The following is a 23490-nucleotide window of genomic DNA, read 5'->3' on the forward strand; positions in this document are numbered from 1 at the left end:
CACTCTCTCTTTCCCTCTCCATCCCACTTCACTCTCTCTACCTCCACTCCTCTGTGACAAATTACTCCTGGCGGTTGATTTGTTGGTTGTCAAAAGTGCTTCTTGCGCTGAAGGCACCCCCCCATCCACCCCTCCCACGTGCCTGTCGTCATCACCCCTGCCTCGTCTCCCCCCTGCCCAACCCCTTACCATAGCCGGTGTTGAGATCTCCCCCTGAAAACTGACATTCTGTCTAATAAGAGCTCATTACATGAGATGTTCACATTGAATGGGTATTAGGTTTCCAACCCTTTCTTTGACAACATCGCTGTGATATGCTGCAGCTTGTGCCCGAAGAGAGGTTTGAGGGGTGGAGGAGCCTTTTCTTTGTCATGAAAGAGGAACTGGAGAAGGAGAAGCAGAGAAAAATGCTAGATAAAGACTTTATGACACAACTATAAATGTCAGTGTTTGTGATAGGCTGCCTGCTGCGGTGAGCAACACAAACAGCTCCTGACAAAGAAATCTTTATCTCTCTGGCAAGATCTGATGAATTAATAGAGTAAGCTGCTTTGCAGAATACCACACTTATAATACACTATAATACACTTAATTCTGCTGCTGCTGCAAAGACAATATGAAGCAGATAAGTAGCTTAATGCTGATTCATCTCTATTGGAGCACATAAAATCACAGTTTCTTTATCTTTGATAAAACGCAGACGATACACTTGGCTTAATGATAAAATCTTATTTCTGTGCTGGTTCTTGTGTTTGACAAAAGTGAAGAAAAATCTGATATCAAATAAAAATAAACAATATTTATATAAATGTGTTAAATTTGTTATTAATTAACCTTGATCTGCACTGTGGTATGGTAGTTTCCACTGTGGCTTTACAGCTAGAAGGCCCAGATTTGAATCCCAGCTCTGTGTGGAGTTTGCATGTTCTCCCTGTGCATGCGTGGGTTTTCTCCTCCTGCTGTCCAAAAGCATGCGTCATAGGTTAATTGGTATCTCTGACCTGCCCCACGACATCCATGAAAGTTTGTATGTGGCCCCTAGACACTGACGACCTATTCAGGGTGTATTCTGCCCTCGCCCAACTGGATCTGGGATAGGCTCCTGCAACCCCATGACCCCAAAGGGCATTCTGCTGTTTCTGAAGTCTGATAGATGGAACAATTAACCTTTATCAAAATTAACCTAAAGTGATATTTTCCCCCTGAACTCGATCTTTCATATCCATTTAAAAAAATATTCACCTGTCACCCTTTTTAACTTTTCTTCAAGAGGATTCTGCTGGTATCAATCCATTGCATAAACCTGTGTACAGTAATACCCCATGGCAATGGTGTCAAACTCCAGGCCTTGAGGGCCAGGGTCCTTCTTTTTTTCCAGCTAACTTCCTATTGCAGTTTCTTATTGGCTAAATGCGCCTGATCCAGGTAATCGGCAGCAATAATGCAAATAAACAGCAGAATGTCGACGCTCCAGGCCCAGAGGGTCAGGGGATTGCTGGAGCCTATCCCAGCTAGCTCCAGGTTAAGGAAGGGTACACCCTGTACAGGTTGCCAGTCAAAAGTAGAGCTGGGTTGATAAAATCGATCGATAAGATTGATCTTTTTAAGCTTAATAGATTAATAAACAGTCCATAAAAGTAGAAATCGATCTAACGCATAAAGCTGAAGTCAGCTAGCTTGATGCTAACGGACGATTAATGCTGACACTCGGTGGACCCAAACATACATTGCTGACTAAATGAGCTTCTTGATATACTCACAGGCAAGAATTTTCCAAACTCTTTTAGGAAACATTTGTGGTCTAAAGCATTTTTTTGCTCATACTTTCTTCTTCCTATGAAAATAAGGTGTAATCCTATAGCACGATTGCCACCTAGTGGCCAAACTGAAACGCCCTCCAGGAGAGGACAATTGTTGGAGCTTCTCCGTTTGAGAATCCACGGTTGTTAACATTAACAATCTCATTATCATAATCATTTTACTAATACATTTTACAGTATTTGAACTGTTTCAGAATAATATAAATATCTTCAAAACATATATATATAGACTATTAATGATTATTAATGTATTTCTAAAAAAATGTGTAGTGTGTCAACCGTCAAAAATAAAAAAATAATTCAATTGAATTGATCAAATGAATCAGAAAGAATTGGAATCAAATCGATCCAGGCTCTGTTGAATCTAATTGAAACAATTCTGGAAATTACCAGTCCAAAATCTAAAGTATCTACCAAAGTTTCATAGTTTTACATACTTAGACCTTTTGCCAAATTCAAGCATTTTATTTTTTACTCTTTTATTTTTTGCTCAGTTGACTAAATCTTGTCCGGTTTTTCCACTGTGAAAAACTTTTTTTTTTTTTCAAAGATTTATGTGTTTTTTATAAAGTTTACACAAAGAAATAAAAGGATAAAAACAATTGCACACAACAGCACCTCTATTACACCATATGGTCAGTATGTTACACATCCAGTAAAGCCAACAATACCATAAGTCTTCTTTGTTCTGCAGCTTCGGTCATATTTAGCCAAAGATATAAGAGATAAAGCATCTCAGTGAAGTAAATACAGTAAAATCTCTGGCGGCTGAGAAGTGTCTTTTATGTGTGTGTGTGTCCGACAGCGGCGGCGAGTGTGTGCAGGTGTGTGTGCATTAAGTGAAAGCCTAAATGATAATAGATTGATGGTGTTAGCGTGCGTGGGACTCATTTACAGCGGTGTTTAGAGTGACAGCTGCTCAACCAGAGGTGCTTTTCTTCTGCCGGATGTTTCAAAAAAAAAAAAAAGAAGCCAAATCGTTTCCCTTCAGTCCCACTCGCTGCTCTTTTCACCAGCACTTTCTCTTCTGCAAAAAGTAATGGAATATCTGTTTTCCTTTCAACCCCGGCTATGCAGAAGCTAGATTGCTTTGTGCATCACCATCAAAACACAGAGCAGAGCATTGCAATCCACTTTTGTTCAAAAGTCTAACGGCATCATGTCTCTCTGTCTTTGTGTTAAAAGAGGGGTTAAGCTTTTATCCTATAAATATGGCATGAAAATCCCTCTGTCAACGACACATTCATTCTAAGGCCTGTATTAACATAAAAATGGGGGCTTGTTATAGAGTGAGATTTCAATAAAAAGAACACAAAATGCATTTAATGAAATTCAGATGCTGGGCCTTAGCTCCCTGGATCTCATTAAATGAGCTTTGTGCTGTTTTTCCATCTTCTCTTTGTGGAGGAGATCCTTGAGTGCCCTTAATAATGTAGCAGATTTCATCATATTCCTGATTTAAAGAGGACAATGTCTGTCTTGTTCACTTGTTCTCATGCCGAAGCCAATCTCCACAGATGTGCTTGCATAGTCTCAGGATCTGACTCATGATGATATTCTGTCTCCTCGTGCATTTTTCTTCGAGTTCATGTTGCTAAAGTTTTGTGAAGGCTCTTCACTCACTCGTTGCCTGTCTCTTCTTCCCTCCCTTCCCCTCTTCTGTTTCTCTCTGCATAGGATTTGGTTTCATAACTTTTGAGAGTGAAGACATCGTAGAGAAAGTCTGTGAAATTCATTTTCATGAAATCAATAACAAAATGGTAAGTCTGCACCTTTTTTTTCCATCTCCAGGTGGATGTTGACGGATTAATATTTGATTTCTTCTTTACCAAGCGATTAATGGCAGGCCACGTGTGTGTGTGTGTTTGTTTATGTACATAGGCTCACACACACCCACACTGTTTTTTCTGTGGGTCTCAGGGATGGGAAAGCAGTGGTGTGTACTGCCCACAAACCGTGAAATTGTGCGGCTGAGTTCTGCCTGTCAGGCTGGGGGACGGGAGAGTGCAGCCTGTCCCTCTGTTTCTGAATCCCTTACCAAACACACACACACAAACACACACACAAACACAGGCAGGGATGTCCATGAATGCAACAGCAAAGCTATTGGCAGAAGCAGAGTTCATTAGTCAGGGATTAACACCTCCCACAGTGAACCGGTGATGCTGCTTTTATTGACACCAGTAATACAGCCTTTTCAAAGCTCTATAGATTTAAGGTCCACTTTTCTAAGTCTTCATGCAATGTATGGTAAGTGACAAGGTCAGCCCTCGGTGTAGCCGGTGTGACATTAGGCCCATCTCCACCCCCTTTCACCCTGCAGACCTCTGGAGAGATCTTGCATCATTTGAACAGCTCTGTGGGCTGTGATTGACTGGAGGGAATACTTGTCTTACCAGCAGCGTTCAGCGCGGCCTCTTCCTTTGCTCGGAGCCTTCACCGCCGCTCCTCGGCTTTCCCCGAAACCATCTGACTGACTGGCTCCTCGACTGACAGGTCCAGCGTAGTAGAACCGTGTTCACCAGGGAGCCGGTCCAGGTTGCATCGAACCTCAGCAAACATCCCTGCGCGCCTCGACACCGCATGTGACGCCGCGCCTAAAGCTAAAACAACAACAAAATAAAAAACAGAATGGGACCAAAAAACTTGGACGTCAAAGTCAAATATTAAAATTATCTGGATTGTAATGTCATATATTCGTAGGCCCAATCCGAATTCTTCCCTTCTCCCACGTGAAGAAGAGCGCTTCTCAGCGCAACTTTATTTCCTTCCTGTTGGAGAGTCGGATTTAAAGAATACATTTTGCGGACTTAAACATAAACTGCCCTTTCAAATGGAGGAGAAGGAAAAAGGGAAGAATTCAGATTGGGCCATAGTTTATTCTGAATTGTTAGGTTTTTGTCTTTACTCAACAAAGAAATGACAACTTCTAGTCAGTATCAAATTCATGAAAAAGAATTTACCTTAAATACTTGCACCATTTAATTTATTATGATTCATCTAAGCAGTTTTAAAGTAAACCGATGACATAAAAAAACTGAGTGCTACTGAAAAATGGGAGTTTATGTAAAGTAAAGACTTGGAGAGCCACTAGACAACGAGGACATTCAAACGTCCAATCATTGTGGAGATCAATCACTCAAACATCATCCGCTGATGAAAGTGTCTGTGTGCCGCTGTTGATGTTAAATGTGATTCACCCCATCAACTGTTGTGGTTTAGAGGACCCAAAAGCAGGGGATAAGTTTAAATATAAATCTAAACATGTGTCAACTTACTGAACTTAAACACGACAAATCTAAACCATGTTAAAGCAGACATAGAAGATTCTAAAACCGACACAATGACGACCTGCTTTTCTCTTGTGGTCCTGCACGACAGGTGTCTTGTGAAGTGAGCACATTCATAGATTTCTGTTTCCTGCTGCAGGCTCGCAATAACAAAAACTCACCTTTTTGTGAAACTAGATAAAGCCATTGATGTAATTTCCCTCAAATTTTATGTCATCTTTTTAAAAACAGAAACCAACAGGCCCCCACTCTTTTGTAGTTCCATTCCAAAATTGTACCTCTCTCCGCTTGTAAATTTTAAAATACAAGCATCAGGTGTTGCTGCACACAATCCTAAACCTTAAATGATTCAAACAGAGGAAATAAAGTGGATTGTGGTCCAAAGCAAATATACAGTTATCAGATAACCCTTTAAAACATAAAATCCCTCATCACGTTTAAGGTACTCATGTGGTCAGCTGTGAGAAATGTGCTGTCAGTTCAGTGTTGTCTGTCCAGCTGTTGGAAACATCTGCTCCAGTGGTTATAAACTCGCAAATGGGGCAACAGTTGGACCGACTTTAACTGCCCTGGGAATCGAACCCTCCTACTTCATATGAAAATTACAGCGTAATTTTCACTCTGCAAAGGTTTCTTTAAAAAAAAAAAAAAAAGAAGTTTAAGGTATAGTAACTAAATGGAATATATAACCCTTTCCAAAAAAAAAAAATAGACTGTTTTCATTTCCATAGTTTCATTCAAAAAATATTATTTTATTGAATATAGATTCATTTTTTCATTTATAACAAATATTTATTTTATATTCCTGAAAAAAAGAATACAGTGGAGAAATCTGCCCAAATGTTGCAGGACATGAATGTTTTAAACTGAATTTGACCAACTAATCATCTACTAAACTCAAAGCACCTGCACAGGGTCTCCAGATGTCATTAAATTGGTTCAGTTTGGTTGAATATAGGGAAGACTTCAGATTTGACAACCTGCCAAAAGAGTGATTCTTAGTTTTCGTAGACTTTGTGAGCTGTAACCTCAATTTTTGTTTAAATTTGCTAATAAATACATGAAATCAATTAAACAGTGAAACCTAGCTCTATGTTCTATCCATCCATCTATTTTCTGAACCAGTTTTATCCTCTATGGGTTTACAAACCCTGACTCTGCTACTGTTAGGTTAAGGTGAGGTACACCCTGGACAGGCTGCTAGTCTGTTCCAGGGCCACAATCACACACCCGTACACACCTCTAGAGTCACTAGTTAACCTATGAAGCATGTTTTTGGACTGTGGGAGGAAGCTGGAGTCCCTGCACAGAAGAATCCCAGCTGGGACTTTAACCAGGGCCTTCTTGCTGTGAGGGAAAGGCGCTAACCACTGCATCCCTGTGTACCCCATAAAACTTCTATAAAAGTGAAATTTTCTGAAATTAATTACACTATTCCATGATATTTAAAATTTTTAGAATGGGTCTGTAGAAGGGGATGCCACAATTTAGTTTAAAACTAAACTAATGTAACACTATTTAATCAAAAAGTTAACTGGGGAAAGTGAATCGTTGCATCCTCAATGCATATATTTGCATATGTTTACACTGAAAGTGTCAAATTTGAATATACAGTTGTCCCTTTGCAATATTCACAATTAACTTTTTCGGTGCATTTTTACAAAAAGTTAAAACATCTGTAATCCTACCTCCTGGATTTCAAATATCGTGGGTTATTTTTAGAATGTTCCCACCAATAAACAAGGGAACACATATTGTTCTATAACATTACATGACTAAGTGTGAAATGAAATAGCCAAAATGACCAAATGAAAGGTTTTTATTCTTTATTTGCCTATTAGCAATTAAAAAAAACAAAGTTTTCAGAAATTTTCAATTTTTTGTTGTGGTTTTGTGAAACACAAATCATAGATTGAATCAAAACAAAACTGAGACACAAAAATTGAAGTTTGAATGAATCATGGGGAATTGTTGCATCCCTAGAATTTAGCAAGATGGGTTCATCAACTTAAACATGATGTCTTAGATTTATTTTTATATTATTAATACAATTATTTGACAAAAATGTGGGTAAAATCAATAAACTTGTCAAGACTGCAGTCCTGGGATACAGCCTTTAACTTTATGTCATGTTGCTGCTTACAAAAACAAAGGTAAAAATAAATACCTCAATATTTAGATTTTTTTTCTTTTTCTTGAGGGAGTCTGTAAGGTAAAATAAGCGCCTGGTTCCTTTGTGGAACTTGACTTTCTCTTGCAGCTGTGATGTGATGCACTGTTGTGCGTTTTGACGTTTTCTTGGTTGACATCTGCCACATCGCTGCAAAAATCTTCTGCTTTTGCATACTTACATTCTAGGAAGAGCAGCACAAAAAGAAAAACAGACTTGAGAGCCATCTTAGAAACCTTAAAAGAAAGTAAGAGAATTATTGAAAGAAGGACGGCACAAGTTCCAGTTTTCTGATGCTTTTGTCACCTTTTAAGGCTCCCTCTTGACAACACCTACAGTACAGTCAGTGTAGCTGGATACAGGAAATAAATATGACCCTCAGATGTTCTACAAAGTGTTGACATCTGGGAATATCAGCGAAAGAAAAAACAGAATTTGTTTGTGAAAGCATTTTTCTGAGCCACAGAAGTGTTTTAAATTATAGGACAGTGCTGGTTATTCGGTTTCTGAAGGACTAGCGCACAAAGTAAAAAATGTCTCCTGTCTTCTTCCTTATAAAGTACCATACAGAAATAGACCTCATCCATCCTGCCATGAGTGTTATCTGAGATGGTTTGTGAATAATTGATGTGAACAGAAATTCCACCCCGCCTGGGAGGCTTGTGGATGTGCAGGACACCCCACCTTCTCCTTGTCCTTCCTCTCAAGAGCTCTGACAGTGCAGTGGGTCAGTGGCTACTCAGATGTGAGTGACTGAACTTTTAAGTGACCCGTCACCCCCATGTTGATGCCTGACTCTCAAAAAGAGGGCTCTTTCTATGCGTGGCTACCTCAACATATATAATTAAAACGAAGGTCCTTCTTTGCAAGAGTCTCATAATCTTTACCCATCAGCTGCTCTGACGTTTCCTGCTTTTGGAAATGTAAGGACGTGATTAAAGTATTGATCATCCCCTCCAGGGCTCTGCGTCACTGTTGACACAGGCTTTAGCGACACCATCTGTTATCCTTGTATTAAAAGCAGTTAATATTTTGGAGTAGAAATCGATAAGCAAAAGACGGATTGATCTTTTTTTACACACAGGTCATTGGAGCAGTAAAGAAACTGTTGTTAAATCTAATTTACAAGGGGGGAAAAAAATCTTTCATAACTACCCACCATTTTATTTTGCATATACAGCTAATTTGTAAAACGATCCATCACATACTGCGATGAGAGAGGGTGGCATTAAAATGAAACTCTTAAAGGTAATATTCTTAAATGAGATGTAGTGAGTCATCGCAACAGGAGATTTAGATGTTTTCTGAAAAACAAGGTGACTTAAATAAAACCTTAACCGAAAAAAAATAATTGTTTGTCAAACTGATTTTCTATTGGTAGCTGCTGCTGCTGGTGATGGAGGCCGGTGGGACTTGTCTGAAATACTGTATGCAGGTGTCAAACCAACACTCTCCCTTTTATTCTCCTTAAAAAAAAAACATAAAAAAGATACCCAATTTATCTAGTATTTGGTTTTATTGCTGTGCCTGTTTAAAATGCAGTGTTTGATTTTACTTTTTCTTTTTTAAATCAAAGTAGGATTTTTAACCAAAATAAAAAAAATCTGTGTCGTTTTCTAGGACAGTTTCTGCAGAACGCCAGTAGATCATTAGAAATTCACCTCTGAGTTGTGAGTGGGACTATTGGTGCGGAGCAAACAGCCATCCCTTAGCCACTGAGAGCTATCTGTCGTAGCTAGACCGCTCCAGCATTGCACCTGAGCTGTAATACTAGCCGTCGGAGCCCGGGGTAAGGATCATGTCGGGATTTCTGACATGGATCCAGTCATCTGCAGGTGGATGCATCAGAATGGAGCAGAGCAAGGAGCTTGTGGCCTGCTGATTGTATCGTCTACATCAAGGGTCACCAAACCTGTTCCTCAAGGGCGACCGCCCTGCTTGTTTTGCAGCTAACCCTGCTTCAGTAATTGCTGCCTGCTCACCTGGATCAGGGGTGTTCAGTCAATTTAACTTATCACCATCTACTGAAGCAGAAGTAGCTGCAAGACAAGCAGGGCGGCAGCCCTCGAGAAACATGTTTACGTCATAAAGAGGATCTTTTTTCAAACTGCTTTTTTTTCCATCTGCTCCTGATTCAGTACAACCTGAATAAAGAAATGCCATTTTAAGCTTAATTCTCTTTATATAAGTCCTCTATTATCAGAAAAATGCCAAAGTTATAAACGAAATAGGTCTTTAAGTCAGAAAACACAAGGGCAGAATTAAACTATCCTGTCGATGTCATGTCGCGGTGGGCGCAGAGGCAGAACCCAAATCCAAACAGGCGGAGGGAGCCAAAGGGTGAGCGAACCGTCTTTATTAAAATAATCTGAAACAAACACAGAGCGCTGCAACAGAAGCATACTCTGAATTTACAATTAAGAACAGGAATTGCTGGGGAGTCAAGGAAACCAGGAATCTAATCATGTAATGAGGTAATGATAAGCAAAAAGTTAAGTTGGAAGTTAAAGAATACAAAACAAAAAGCGACTGAGGGCAGAGCTCTTGAAAACACAACAGGACCATCTGATAAATGTAGTCACATCATTTAAAACAAAAAAAATCTGGGAAAAATAAACAGCTTAAATAGACAAAGAGTGACAGCGTTGACTAAAACATGAAAAAATAATAAATTCTTTAAAGCTAGCTTGACCATTTGATAACAGTTTTGTAAAAAGTAGAAACAACATGACAGTGAAAATGGATTCCTTATATTCCCATTAAACATGAAAGGCCACCAGGGATGTTGTCAGTCTAAAAGTCATTGTTTAGACCAAACCTGATTAAAAGATAAGATCCTCCGGAGCAAGAAATCCAGCAACAGATGGTTTGCCCCACAGACGACCTCTGACCCAAAAAATCATGGAGTCCTTCTGGGATCATGGGAAGACTCTAAAACAGCTGGAGGAGCCTTAATCTGAGGAAAATATCGAACTACTTCTTTGAAACGTCTAGGAAACAGTTTTCTGAAAGTAATTTAAAAAAAATGACTGTTATAAAAGAGAGTTCAAACCCATTTTTCCTCCTCTGTTTGCAGGACGTTAAAGGATCCGTCAAATAATGCATGATGTTTTATAATAAGACATTTAATATCTTACTGCTTTTATATTTTGCTCACTTTAATAATTTATTGTAAATGGTCTGACAGGATAAAACGGTCTTTGCATAAATGGCTTCTTGTTAAGCAAATGTTGTCTCTCTAAGTGCTCTGCCTTTAATGCAGTCAAACATAATAGTTGCCAGTAAATACATAACTTCTTTGACAGAGAAACACAAGCTTTGATCCAGATTCCTGCTGGTACTGGGAACATTTAGTATTCTTGGAATAAAAACATGAATAGAAAGCTGTCAAATGACTGAACCTCAGTTTCTGTTCCTCCTTGGTTCAAAATCTAAACTCAACAGGAACTGGATCAGTTGACATTAATTTAAAAAAAGCAAAAAAATGTCAAACAAAACCGTTTGTATTTGTTACAATCCAATTATCCAATTCATCTCAGATCATAAGGCAAGACTGACTTAATTGTGTTTAACTCTGTGATGTCTATTGATGCAAATATGCATTTCTGCTCCAAAATTCACCTTAATTAAGCTTTTATTTTAAAGCAAAGACATGATATATTTTTTTGATAGCTTGAAATAAAGTCAAGCATGAATGGGTTAATAGTTAACAACTTTTGATAGACATTCCACACAAAGGAAACTCTCAGAATTCCTTCCCTACTCGCCATTTTGAAGAGCTGTCTGAATCTCCAACTCTGAAAATCAAGAAATTTCCCAGAAGAAAAACATCAATGCTCACTACATTAGCAAATATAGACCACAATGCATTGCATTTTAACAATTTTCGCGAAAAATATTTGTGATTTACACGTGGTGAAATTGGTGACGTCATATCCGCCGTTTAGAAAAAAAAAAAAGTAGTGAGCATGGTGATTAAACGATGATTAAATGATGAATTGCTTTTGAAATCCAGGGAACTTGATAGTCCTGCACTATATAGTTTTTTAGTAATTAGGGATTAGGGTGAGAATTTGGACATAGGCTTGCTTTAGTGTAAAACAGTCCAAATTCACAACTGAAATTGGTATACTCAAACTCAGAAATGTTATTGTTACGTTGGTGATTAAATTTAAAATCCTTGTCAGCTGTACTAGAGGGAATTTTTGGTATCTTGGTTTTTTAAATTTTAAATAGGATTTAAATAATTTCATAGCCTCGTAAAAAATATGAAATCCTTAGTTCTGGAATTATTGATGTGTGTACCAACAGCTGTCAGACTACACTGTGTTACGTATTTTCCATTTTCAGACATTTTTGATGTTTTATATTTTTTTGGAAATGATTCTAGAGTTGATAGGTCAATAAATAGGCCACATTGCATGACTAATGGGTCACGTGACCCCTCAGTTCCTTCACTGACTGAGTTTGACCTCACTTCTCTGACATATGATGGTCAAATAAAGTGGTAGGATAATTGTGAAAAAAGTGGACAGAATAATTTAACAGTCTTTTTTTTATTATTTTAAATGGAGGAAATTGGTAGTCAATCACAGAAACTCCCATTCAATTCGATTTTGGGAGGGTTAGGGTCAGGTTTCCTTTATTCCCGTGTAAATCTGACCCTCCCTCCTTCCTGGATGATTCTTGTTTATAAGTCTGCTCAGATCAAATGTTTTACAGTAGCTTTGATGAGGATTCGTGTTAGAGGCCCAGCATCTGATTGTGTGAGCGCAACAGCTACTAAGTTTGCAAAAGCCTTAGTTGTGCTGGCACCGCGCAGAACTGTCTGAAGCTGTGAAGGGAAAGCTGTTTGTGTGTGGTCCTGATCTGACATTTTCCAAATCAGCCGTACACACAATTGGTTACAGCTATAGCATAGACGTGCCAACAGTATGGTGGAAGGAGATTTCTTCAGAGAACAGGCTTAGGTCTTTGGGTTGTTGAAAATGTCTTAGAAAATATTTTTTTTAAGTGTGTAAATTTTTAACAGTCTTTGAACATCAAGTGCCTAATAAGGGAGCAGGACCACCCCTCGGAGTATTTGCAGTCCCTCGTGGAGCGCTGCCTTGCAAGTCCTGGACTGTAAGTAATTGGATGTTTATCCTTCATTGAAGAAGTAAAGCTTTGAGGGATGAAGGGCTGTGGAAATCCACTTCGCACTCTGCTCACCAAGATGCCCCGTAAAAGCTCACTGATGTTCAGATTTGCTGATTGAGGAAGTGATGGAGGCCATTTGACGTCAAGCTGATGATCATAGTCTCACTTTTGAATGAGTCTCAGTGTGTGCATGGAGACAATCTCGTCCTGCAGTTTAAAAGCGCGATAAGAGAGCAGAGCCTGCACCACAGGGCGCACGCAGCCTCAGAATGACCTCCCATCCCTTACCTTTTATATACTGTATTCCCGCCGAGAAATCATCAGGCATAATGACTCGTGCAAGATATTTGGTCATTGAAGGCATCGTTTGGTTTTTTTTTCTGAAATTTCCTATCATCATACATCTATATTTACCAACTGTCCTGAATTTCTTATTGTCCATCAACACTAGAATAATAGAGAGTCCTTGGAGTCACAGGAATTATTGATGTTCTACCTCCATCATGTCCACACGTTTCTTCTGACATATTTAGAACATCTTTCAGCTTCTCAGCTTTTTTTTTTCTATTTCAAGCCAGTTTCGGGGAAAGTGATTTCTTTCATTTATCTCACACTTTGAATAGCCCACCTATTAACTGCTGCTAGAAAAGTTTTTTTTCTCTGTCTAAAACTGTAATCTCCCACCTTCAGGCCATAGATTGGACAGTCAGAGCTGTGACAATCCTTAACTATTCAATCTGTGTGTTTTGACTGTTGGGCTCGGAGTGGGAGCTGGAGTAAATGAATCACACACCGTTTCCTTTCTTCTGTCTGCCAGTCGACTGATGGAATCCATTCACTGCTAAAGCTAATAGCAGCTGTACTCCTCCTTCTCCACACACACACTCACACACACATCACTCCCCCAACGCTCGTCCCTGAAGGACAGTCACTGCCAGTCTATCCCGCCCACGCCTCCCCGTTTTACCTACAAGGTTAATATAGATGGGAGATGTATTGAAAAGGTCACAACTGGCCTGCCTCCCTGGTCTGCATCAGCGTTTGTGCATTAAATACAAAACGGGCTGTTTGTTTTCTTCCTCATCTGTGGGCTATCACTACAACGAATGAGCTAATTTTTACTAGTGTGTGTCATAATTTAAAATCAAGCAAGCTAATTAACTTAATTACAAAAGTGACCTTCACGAAAACACAGATTGAAATGAAATGTTAGTGGTTATGTAGGAAAATTAGTTTAAAACAACCAACTTCAATAAAAAAATATTTTTCTTAATAACGGAGGACATATATGAAGAAAATTAAGATTGAAATTGTGCTCCTAAAGGGTAACCAAACACTATATCTAGTTTTTTTTTTTTTTTTTTGTTGACCTCAATAAATGGGGCTTTAAAAATGCTGTTGGTTGGTTCTTGCCACATTTTTGACAATTTAAAATAAATGTGTTTATTTCCTAAAATTATAGTCTAGAACCGTCTTTGTGTTGCCCCCTACAGGTTGAAACGAGTTGTTACAGTTAAATTTTGTGATTGGTCAACTGGTATAAGTCCTAAGTCATTTCAGAAGTTTCACGTTATCATGCTCTGCACCTCCAGTATAAAAGCCCCGCCCATCTTTGATTCTGTAACGGTTGGTCATTACCGTGTTAGCTTTGACATGGCGTGTAGGTGTTTTGCCTTTTGGTTATCAAAACTCTACTAGCTTTCAAAATTTTCCAGTGGAAGTTAGGCAACAGTGGTTGAGTGCAATTGCCAATGAATCCAGCAAACTCCATCCTGGTGATGGGATTTACAATGAACGTTCCGCTCGGGATTGTTTGTTTGATATGTAAGCCTTTATTAGCTTATGATGCTAACATCATTTTACCAGTGAGACACGGGTCCTCTTCGGTCTGGACCATGAGCGTCTGCCTCGGGAGAAGGTGGAGGAGAAAAATCCTCAACCACCACAAAAAGTTTTGTGGTGAACCTGGCATCACTCATCTTGGTACCACTCTCCATATTGAAGACGTAGAATGACTACGTTACCTCAAGCTGACCTCACTGTCAATTACAGATCCAAACTTCCCCCACTCAACCTGCCCCCTCTTTTTTTTGCATTTTTTAAATCTGGGCTTACGGACTCCAGCTGTCCTGTTGTCTTGCCCTTAAGTTTTTCCTTATTTGATTTGTTGTGAATGCCATTTGAAAAACTTGTAGTTGTTACATACAAACTACAATCAGCAGGCCACAAGCTGTCTGCTCCGCTCCATTCTGATGGGTCGTCAGTTAGATCCATGTACGTCTTCGTTTTCCTCAAAACTGTAGAGCTGGATGGCTTCAGTACTGCTCGCCATTTTTGTTATACCGCTAATGTTTGGTTGGGGGTGTGAAGGGCTGTAAGTTAGCCTAGCCAAGCTTGACAACTATCTCTATGGGACTTTAAGTTCACAAACACTTCGCCTTAAGAAATCAAGACATCATTTATTTTTGTGGTTATTTTTCAAACATAAGGTAACAGACATTGAATCAAGTTCCAGTAAAATACAGTAGGTAAAATATTCAAAGGGACTTCACATCACCAACAATAGTGTGATTTATTTAAGCACCTTAAGCGCATTTTGAATAACTTGTGTTATTGCTGTCTACAGGATCTTTATATTTTCAAATGACTATTAGTGTCCACAGACTTTTTTCAAGGAGCCACGATACACACTGCACCACTAGAGGAAATGGTCTTTTAAATATAATGAGACACTCCGTGCTGCATTCTGCTTTGGAGGACAAGTATTATGGGAATAAACAGTCAGTCTGGAAGTGGAAACCTCTATGTCATTATGCTGTGTAACAGTTTGTAGCATTTAGTAATGGAACAACATAAAGCCATGTGCATGTCGCCAAAATGATGCTTAAACATTCTTGTATTGTTTTCAAATTTCAATAATTTCTTTTTTTTTTTTTTTTTAAGAACACAAATTATATTTTAATTAACAAAAAACTATTAAGTAGAAACATGTTTTTAGTATTTTCCTATATTGGCAACTCTTTGTTGCATGTTTTTGCTTCTACTCATTCGAAAACAAAGGTTTGCAGAATAAATGAGGAACACTTTGATCCGTTAGAACAAACATTGTTTTCCAGGTGATAAATAGGGTTTTCTCATAGCACTATTAAAGCCTTAGTTACATGTACCCTTATGCGGGTTGTCCTGCAGGTTTTTGGGTTGTCCAGGCCTGTTGAGGGTCATAGGGTGGAGCGGCTGCACCGTATGGGGAGCATGTGTGTTTTGCTGTTCCATTAAGGCTCGTACAACCATCTCAAGGGATGCTATTAAAACGGAACGGACAATTGTTGTATGTGTTGTTAGTGTATCATCAAATAAGGATAATTTAAGTTGCGCACATTTACGATGTACTAGGGGTGCTGTCGTACGGTACCTTTATGCCACACCTCAGTTGTTGGTGATTTGCATCTTCAAACTCCTTGCTGATCATGTCCTTTTGGTGTGCAGGTCTGTAGGATTTCCACTCAAACTACGCTCGGATTGTCTATTTTTTTTTTTTCTAACAAACTGCACATAAAGAGTAATCATTTGATCATTACTTACGTGGTATGCAGAATTTGGGGGATTGGAAAAATAACAAATCTGTTCGATACGCTTGCATCTCCCCTTCTTCCCCCTTACTTGCGTGTTGTTGAAGTGTTGGCTACCTGTCACCTGCAACATGCCCGTGGCTAAAAATGTATGTGAACATTTTTTCCTCTAAAGGTGCATTCGAGCAACAATTTCGCTTGGCCCGCCCCTCTTTTGTTGCGCGACAAATTTGCTGGTCGTCGCATGTCAAAAAATGTCTTCCTGAACTTGACACTGCGGCCACATGTGGGAGGAGCTACCAGCTAATGGATTTAGGATGATCACTATAGGGAACATACATTCTCAATTAGAATGTATGGAAGACACAGATGATGTTGAGAAATAAGGTTTGTTTATTTATTGTGAGGAGTTCTACAAAACATCAATGTCTCCATGTTTGAGTTTATATGATTATCATTAAAAGATTTTCCCGGTACAGGTGGCTGTGTCTGACCCAATACGAATTCTTCCCTTATCTCTTCCCCCACATTTGAAGGGGCAGTTTAAGTGCTAGTCGTGTCCGAGAAATGTATGTTTTAAATCCAACCCTCCAAACGGAGGGTAAATAAGTCCTCCATCGCGAGGGTAAACTGCGTCGCGCTGAGAAGCTCTTTTCATCACGTGGGTGCGCTCTGAAGCACAGACATTTACATTTAAATGTAAGTAATGACTTTTTGTTGTAGCAGGACATTTTTAAAGTTATAAAACAGCTGTTGTTATGTATATTCAAGCGCTGAAAGTTCCGCGCTAACGCTAGCAGACCGGCAGTTATTGATGACGTCATTGAACAAAAATGACTTCCAAGATATGAGACAATACTTTTTCAAGTCTTCATTTGGAGGGACAAATGAAGGGATAGGGAGAAGGGAAGAATTCGGATAGGGCCTATGTCTCTGTGGCTAAGCTTGAAGGCTAGCTGTCTAGTATTAACCCAAGAGGTCTTTAATGTCTGGATGAGGCCCGAGTCGGCAGCCTCTATATCTTGCAGCGGCTCTCTGTCTGCCGGCATATCGAGCGAGTGAGCTCCGCCGCGGGAGCGAAGGCCAGCGATCTGTCCACAGTGTATCCTTCGCCCCAAAGTAGCCGGATGAGCTCTGCAACTCTGCAGCTCAGGCAGGTTAATGAAATAGATGAAAATTCAGGACAAAAACCCTCGCTTTGAATTAATATTCTACCCGCTGATCGAATCACTTAAAGTATTGCGTGCCCAAAGCTGAGTTCCTGATTGGCAGATGCGACCCAGTGACCTGTCAAACTTCAGACATTTAAATTTTGGCTGCCAGATCTTCGCACCGCCCCCATTGCTCATATCGTGCCGTGGGACTTCAGATCACTTCATGTTACGTCTGTTCCTTTGACTTAACATCAAAAGTGGTCTCCTCTTCTGCACAAATTGCGTTCGGTGTGAATGTACCTTAAGAGTGGTCTGCGACTTTGATATTTTGTACAGACGCCCATAACCACCCATAAGGGCAGTTGTGACAAAGACCTAAACATCCTTACTTGGATGAAACCTAAGTAAGTGGTTTCATGAAAAAAAGGGATCGTTCGTTTAAAAAAACACTTCAGTTAGTCTAACAGTCGATTGTCTTCCTGTCATGGACAATTGTTCATGTTGCAAAAATTACAGTAAGGAGTATTTCCATTGCCCTTCCTATTTCATGTTGTTAAGTGCTGCCTGCTGGTGTCTGCACTAAAAGTAAATTAAAAATAGTCAGTTTTCTTTAAAATTGCTTGAGAGTGCGGCTCAGACAGCAAACCTCACAGAGCCTGTGTTGAAATAACCATATCTTGTCAAACTGTGTGGTTTGGGCCTGCTTTCCCTCTCACCACACTTTCATGCTGTACCTTTGTGTCGGAGGCTCTCAGAACTCCTGCCTGTTATTTTTGCATTGAAGGGTATAACTTTCCTGACAACAGCGTCAAAGCAAGTTATTAGGGTGTCCCTTTTCTCAATGGATCCCAATGGCGCCAAAATGCCTCCTTTCATAACTTCCATTGTGGATCATGATATTTTGAAAATATCATTTTGCACAGGCTTCATGAATTTGAGGGTTTTTGACAAGTTAAACAAGCCGCGCTTTAGAAAAAATACTTCTACTTAAAATGAAAACCTTCAGCTGTTCTTGAGACAAAGGGTTCGGTCTTTTAAACTTCCCATTTGACGAAATTTGAATTTTGGTCCTCACAGTTGCTGAACCCTTTGTAGTTCTTCATTGACAGGCTGTGAATCGTCTCTGTGTCCTCTTTTCCTTTTTCTTCAACTTAGCTGGTTTTAAGCGCTTGGCTTACCCACGTTTGCATGTCTGAAGCAGGTGAACACCCACGCGCTCACACCAACGAGGTCCCTGGTTTTAAATCCATGACAAGTAGTTCTCATTCTGAATATCAAAGACTTGTATCAGAGAGCTCGCAGGCATGACTCACACCCTGCCGTACTTTACCTCTAGCAGGCTACCTGGGCGTCAGACTTGCAGCTAGGGTTAGAGCAGGACGGTGGTGAGACAGCACCACATTTGTAATATATTTATCACCCTGCCATGTAAACATATGAAAATCCAGAGCCTCCCAATACACCCGCATGCCTCAGCTGGCTCTGACTTCAATGCCAGGAGTCATTCTTTGATGAAAAGTGTGCCGGTGCTCTCTTCAGCACAATGTCAAACCATACCAGGCGAGCAGGGAGGGCAAAGTAGCTGTGACAGCTACAAAGTGGGTGAGGGAACTGTGTACTTTACTTGGTCTGCTTCAAATAAAAAGTGCTGCTAACAGCAACAAATCACAGCTTTGCAAGGAAGCAACTTTCACTCTGTGATGGAAGCCTTTTTCATTAGTGCTTCTTTTCTACATGTCTTCCTCTCTGCTGGGTGTAGTGTATAGAGCTTGTTATACTATTGATTCACACGCAGGCCTCTCAAGGGAGGTTTTTCTTCATTTTGGCAACTTACAAAACCCGCGTTGTGTCTACCACTCTGCATCTATGAGCATACGAGGGAATAGCAATGCCTATCAGAGTTACATGCCTATTTATAGCAATGGCAGGCCGGAGCTTCATTGAGGAGTAGGCTGCATCCACACAGCAGCCTGTCTTGTGCAGCAGGCCGGGCTGACATGTGAAAAGCAGCGCGGAGAAAGCCCTCCTTAAGTGGAGGCAGTAGGGAGATGCAGGCAAGAGCCAGGAGGCACACAGACAAACAGATGGACAGGTTAATGCCAAGCAGGCAGTGGAGCAAATAGATTGTGCAGCTTGGTGAACAGACTCAGCCTAGCAAAGAACAACCACCAGACACAATGCCATGTCACACTTGTGAGCCGCTTGTGTTTCTCTATAATTCTTACAGAAAGAGTAGATACCTGGTAAACAGTGCTCTCATTTTCCTCCCTCCCCTCATCGGCTTCTGTCACCTTCCTCACTTTCTGTGTAGGAGGATAGCATGTCAGTTTTGGAAGATGGGCGACGAACAAATGTGTATTTGTAAGAGTCAGAGGGAAGGGAAAAAGTGAAAGAGATGGGTGTCGCGAGTGGAATTGGACTGTCACACACAGGGGGCTCTTGTCCAAGACCAATACACGTTCTAAACTTTTATTTTTATATATATTTATAAAATGAAAAGAAATAGTTTGAAACTTTTTGCTCTAAAGTGGTTCAAAGCAAGTTGAATTCAGGAGAATGTTTTGGCGATCACGCTATATAAACAGAATAAAAATCCTTCTAAAAGACGGGACATAATAGCACAACATGGGACTGGAGAAACACGGTGTCTCCCACCTTGATGTCTTTAAAAACTCTGGAAAATTATTTAGCTCGTATTTCCCTGAGGTTCTGGGCACACGCTCGCTGGAGCAATAGCCTTTGCTTTAATGCAGCAGAAGCATGATTGAAAGATTTCCTTTGAGAGTTTCCTCTAAAATGTGAGTTGGCCAGATTGACTTGTGTTTTCCTCCACGGAAAACATCTAAATGTGTGCAAGTCAAATAGAAAAGCGCCTTTAAGAGCCGAGGCAGCCCTGTCAGAGCTGTCTGCCTGTGTACCTTCTCTAATGGTTTGTCTTTATGTGTGTTTGTCTGTCTACATAGGTAGAATGTAAGAAGGCCCAGCCCAAGGAGGTGATGTTCCCGCCAGGCACACGAGGGCGAGCCAGGGGTCTGCCCTACACCATGGATGCCTTCATGCTAGGGATGGGCATGCTGAGTGAGTGACACACTGACCTGTCTATAGAAGCATTCAGTAGGGAGGACTCCATCAGGTTATTTTGGTTTTACTGAGTCCCAATCTGATACTTTTGTAATACATTAAAAAAAATGTACTAAACAGATACAGGTTTGCCAAAATTTTGATTTTATTCACCCTATTTGATAATTTAAACAGAGCACTTCTGTGCAAGTAAAAATAGTACACCTTTAAAAAGAAAATAACTTGGAAAAACAAGTGACTTGAGCTTTACTATTTTCAGAACTATTAACTATTTTTAATCAAATGTGATATTTATCCTTTTAAAATCCTTAAAAACCAATGATGGCTAGTTTAAAATTGTAATAGTCAATTTTTCTTGACACTTGCACTTTGTAGACGGTCAGCTGTTTCTACATTCTCATTAAAACTAATTTAAAACGTTTAAATTTTTATTTTGAAATGCAATTGTAGATCATGTGCAATAAGTCAAACCAATAGAGACACTTGCTGTCTATTTTTTAACATTTACTAAAATGGTTATTTAGCCAGTAAGTCCTGATTTGGGAATATCTCGCTGACTTTACCAAACTGCTTTTGTGTGCTTCCTGCTGAAACTAGCCCTTTTCGACAATAAAATGCTGTGATCTGTTTTTGATATGCAGTATTTATTTAACTGTAATAATAAACTTGAAATATATAACTCTGATCATAAAAAAATAAAATAAATATTCGATCCCTGATCTGGATCCTTTCGATCAATGATTTCGATTGAGTCTGAAACTATGTGATCATCGGGACATCTCTGGTATTCAGTCATCATTTTTCCTTGGATGTAAAAAAAGAAAAAAAAACATGAATACAGACTTCTTTCTAGAAAGCCCCATTAGGTGAGTGCTGCCCCTAATTAGGGTTCTTCAAGGTGTGCAACCAGTGGCTACTGTGGTCTATTTCTGGTTGAGTCTGGTGCTGGCAGCCCTTGGGCATATAGGAGCAGACCAGCACATTAGCAGGCTAAATGAAGAGGAAAATTGGTGTAATGTCATATTAAGGATTCATCACTGTGCCCCCCCTTAATGGGTAATGAAGGGGACACACATGTCAGTGAGAGATCTCATCTACGGGGACCTCAGCTGCTAGCTCACCCCTCTTCATTACCATCGGGCTCATGCCTGTGTCCCTTTTTATTTAACAACACAGCACACACACACCTCCCGCTACCCCATCTATCCGCTCGACTATCTATCAGTCCAGCTATCTATTTGCCGTTCATATTCTGTATGCATATAATTTGATTGTATGGAAAAACCAAATGGATTTGCCATCACTTAAAAGATTTTTCCCATAAAAAGCAAAAGAGACATCTGGTTATAAGTTGCCTATTTTGTCCTCAGAGAGAAGCCCCTCCCACTCTGCACTGAAGCAGGTGCATGCAAAGAGAACACTTTGCATTTTTATCACACAATGCCATCTTTAATGCAGCTTGGAAAAATGATTGTGCCTTTCACAACATTTCTTTTAGAAGATTCATTGTTAAATTTAACTTTGTGTTTATTATTATTTGTCCACGCGTTTATTTATTTGTCAGCATAGAGTTGCTCAAACAATTAGAGCTGTTAAAGTCTTGACCTTTCTAGTTCTTGCTAGAAAAAGTGTTGGTTAGTCTAGCCAAGTGCGACTGTCAACTCTATTGAAGTCGTTCCCCGTTCCATCTCATCTGTTGGAAGTATTTAACAAGCACAGTGAACTTTTCAAAACTTATTACAGTCTAATGTGTCTGGGAGGAGGAGAGCACTCTTGCCTTCCACTGGGAGACGGCAGGCAGAGAGGCAGTGATGTGCTCATGTGAGAATATTAACAGCCAACTTGTTTGGAGACACTCTTATCTAAATGAAACTGGAACAAGGACAGCGAAACATTCCTTTATATAATTTGCATTTGTAAAAAAGGACCCTAGGCTCATTATTTAAGAAAGTGTAAGCTCCTTTTGTGCCAAATCTCATTAGGCCATCCCTAGCTCCTTTGTTTACTGCCGCTAATCGAGGCATTTATCTTTATTGTGTTGTGCCGATGTATGTTTGCTGAAATTAATACACGTTTGAGCCTGGGCGAGGTATGGGTGCACCAGATGGATAATTGATTTTAAAGTGAATCAGAACTGTTGAGCCATAAAATAGGTACATTAGCATGCATATTAATAAGGCAAATAAGAGCACTAAGAAGGCCGGCACAAGGCCAGACACAATAGCAGGCTTCATTTACTGGAAAGAAGGAGAGGGAGCAGGTTGTCGTCTCTTTACTCCCACTGGCTTACACCTCCATGAGATACTAGATTAGCTTATATGCGTGCACCTCAAAGCAGTTTCATGTAACTTTGTTGTTTTCTTCTTCAGTACATACATCTTTCTGCAAATCTGGAAACCTTTTGTAAAGCAGTGCATCAAACAGATTTTTCTGTTTATCCTTTCATACTATTTTGAAAAAAAAAAAAAAAAAGAATGGGATCTGGGATATCTAAGGCAACACGTTCAGGTCGGTGTGAGGGTAAGACAGTATTAAACACAGAATGGCCAATGCTTTGCCGAATGCAATGGCTTTTCATTTTATCATATCACAGTTCTTTTCAGACAAAATAAACAATGAGGGGTTTTCTGAGAGCTATCCATCTGTAGCTTCCTAGTGATGACTTCTCATCAGCAGATGATGAGAACTGTTATTTTGTTCTGGTGTAGCCCCTGTCCCTCTTCATCCACGCCAGGTTAAGGTTCCCCTCTCCACCTCTCGGAGCTGAATTTCGTTTTGTCTGTGAGAAAGGCTCTGGCTGAAGCATTTTCCCATTGGGTCAGGAATAAATTGAACTTTTTCATGGACGGCAAACACTGATTAGATATTTATGACCAAGGTTAACCTTTCTGATTCCAGCTGGCACTGGCTGGCTCTGAAGCATACAGAACAGAGCAACTTCACACCTCTCGCTCACGTACTTAACCTGTATACATGCACCAGAATTTGTTTGAATGCAAAATAGATGCTGAAACGTTGAAGCTGCAGACATTTGAATAAGTGCATACATGCTACCTGCGAACAGACAATATAAAATGTTGACACTCACTTCAGGATAAGGTTTTTGATCTAGACTACGTTTAACCAAGTGTCCACTAAAAGTATTTTTAAAACTAAGATCATAAAACAAAAAGAGAAAATGTATCTAAAAGAGAAATGTATCTAAAACAAAACATAAAGATGACATAGTGTTATAAAAAAGTTCAGAAATGATCAAGAAATCTTCAA

General features: G+C 39.7%; 1 protein-coding gene across 8 annotated transcripts in view; it reads left to right on the forward strand.

Annotated features, from left to right (window-relative positions):
- Nucleotides 1-23490, forward strand: part of LOC112142593 (RNA-binding protein Musashi homolog 2) — a 311624-nt gene that overhangs the window by 235587 nt on the left and 52547 nt on the right. For all 8 annotated transcript variants that reach the window (XM_024266053.2, XM_024266054.2, XM_024266055.2 and 5 more), the window contains exons 8-9: nt 3498-3580; nt 20106-20220. In XM_024266053.2, the coding sequence (XP_024121821.1) occupies nt 3498-3580; nt 20106-20220 (198 nt within the window). The remainder of the gene's footprint in view (nt 1-3497; nt 3581-20105; nt 20221-23490) is intronic.

Source organism: Oryzias melastigma, linkage group LG14 (genome assembly GCF_002922805.2).
Source record: "Oryzias melastigma strain HK-1 linkage group LG14, ASM292280v2, whole genome shotgun sequence".
Taxonomy (NCBI): Eukaryota; Metazoa; Chordata; class Actinopteri; order Beloniformes; family Adrianichthyidae; genus Oryzias; species Oryzias melastigma.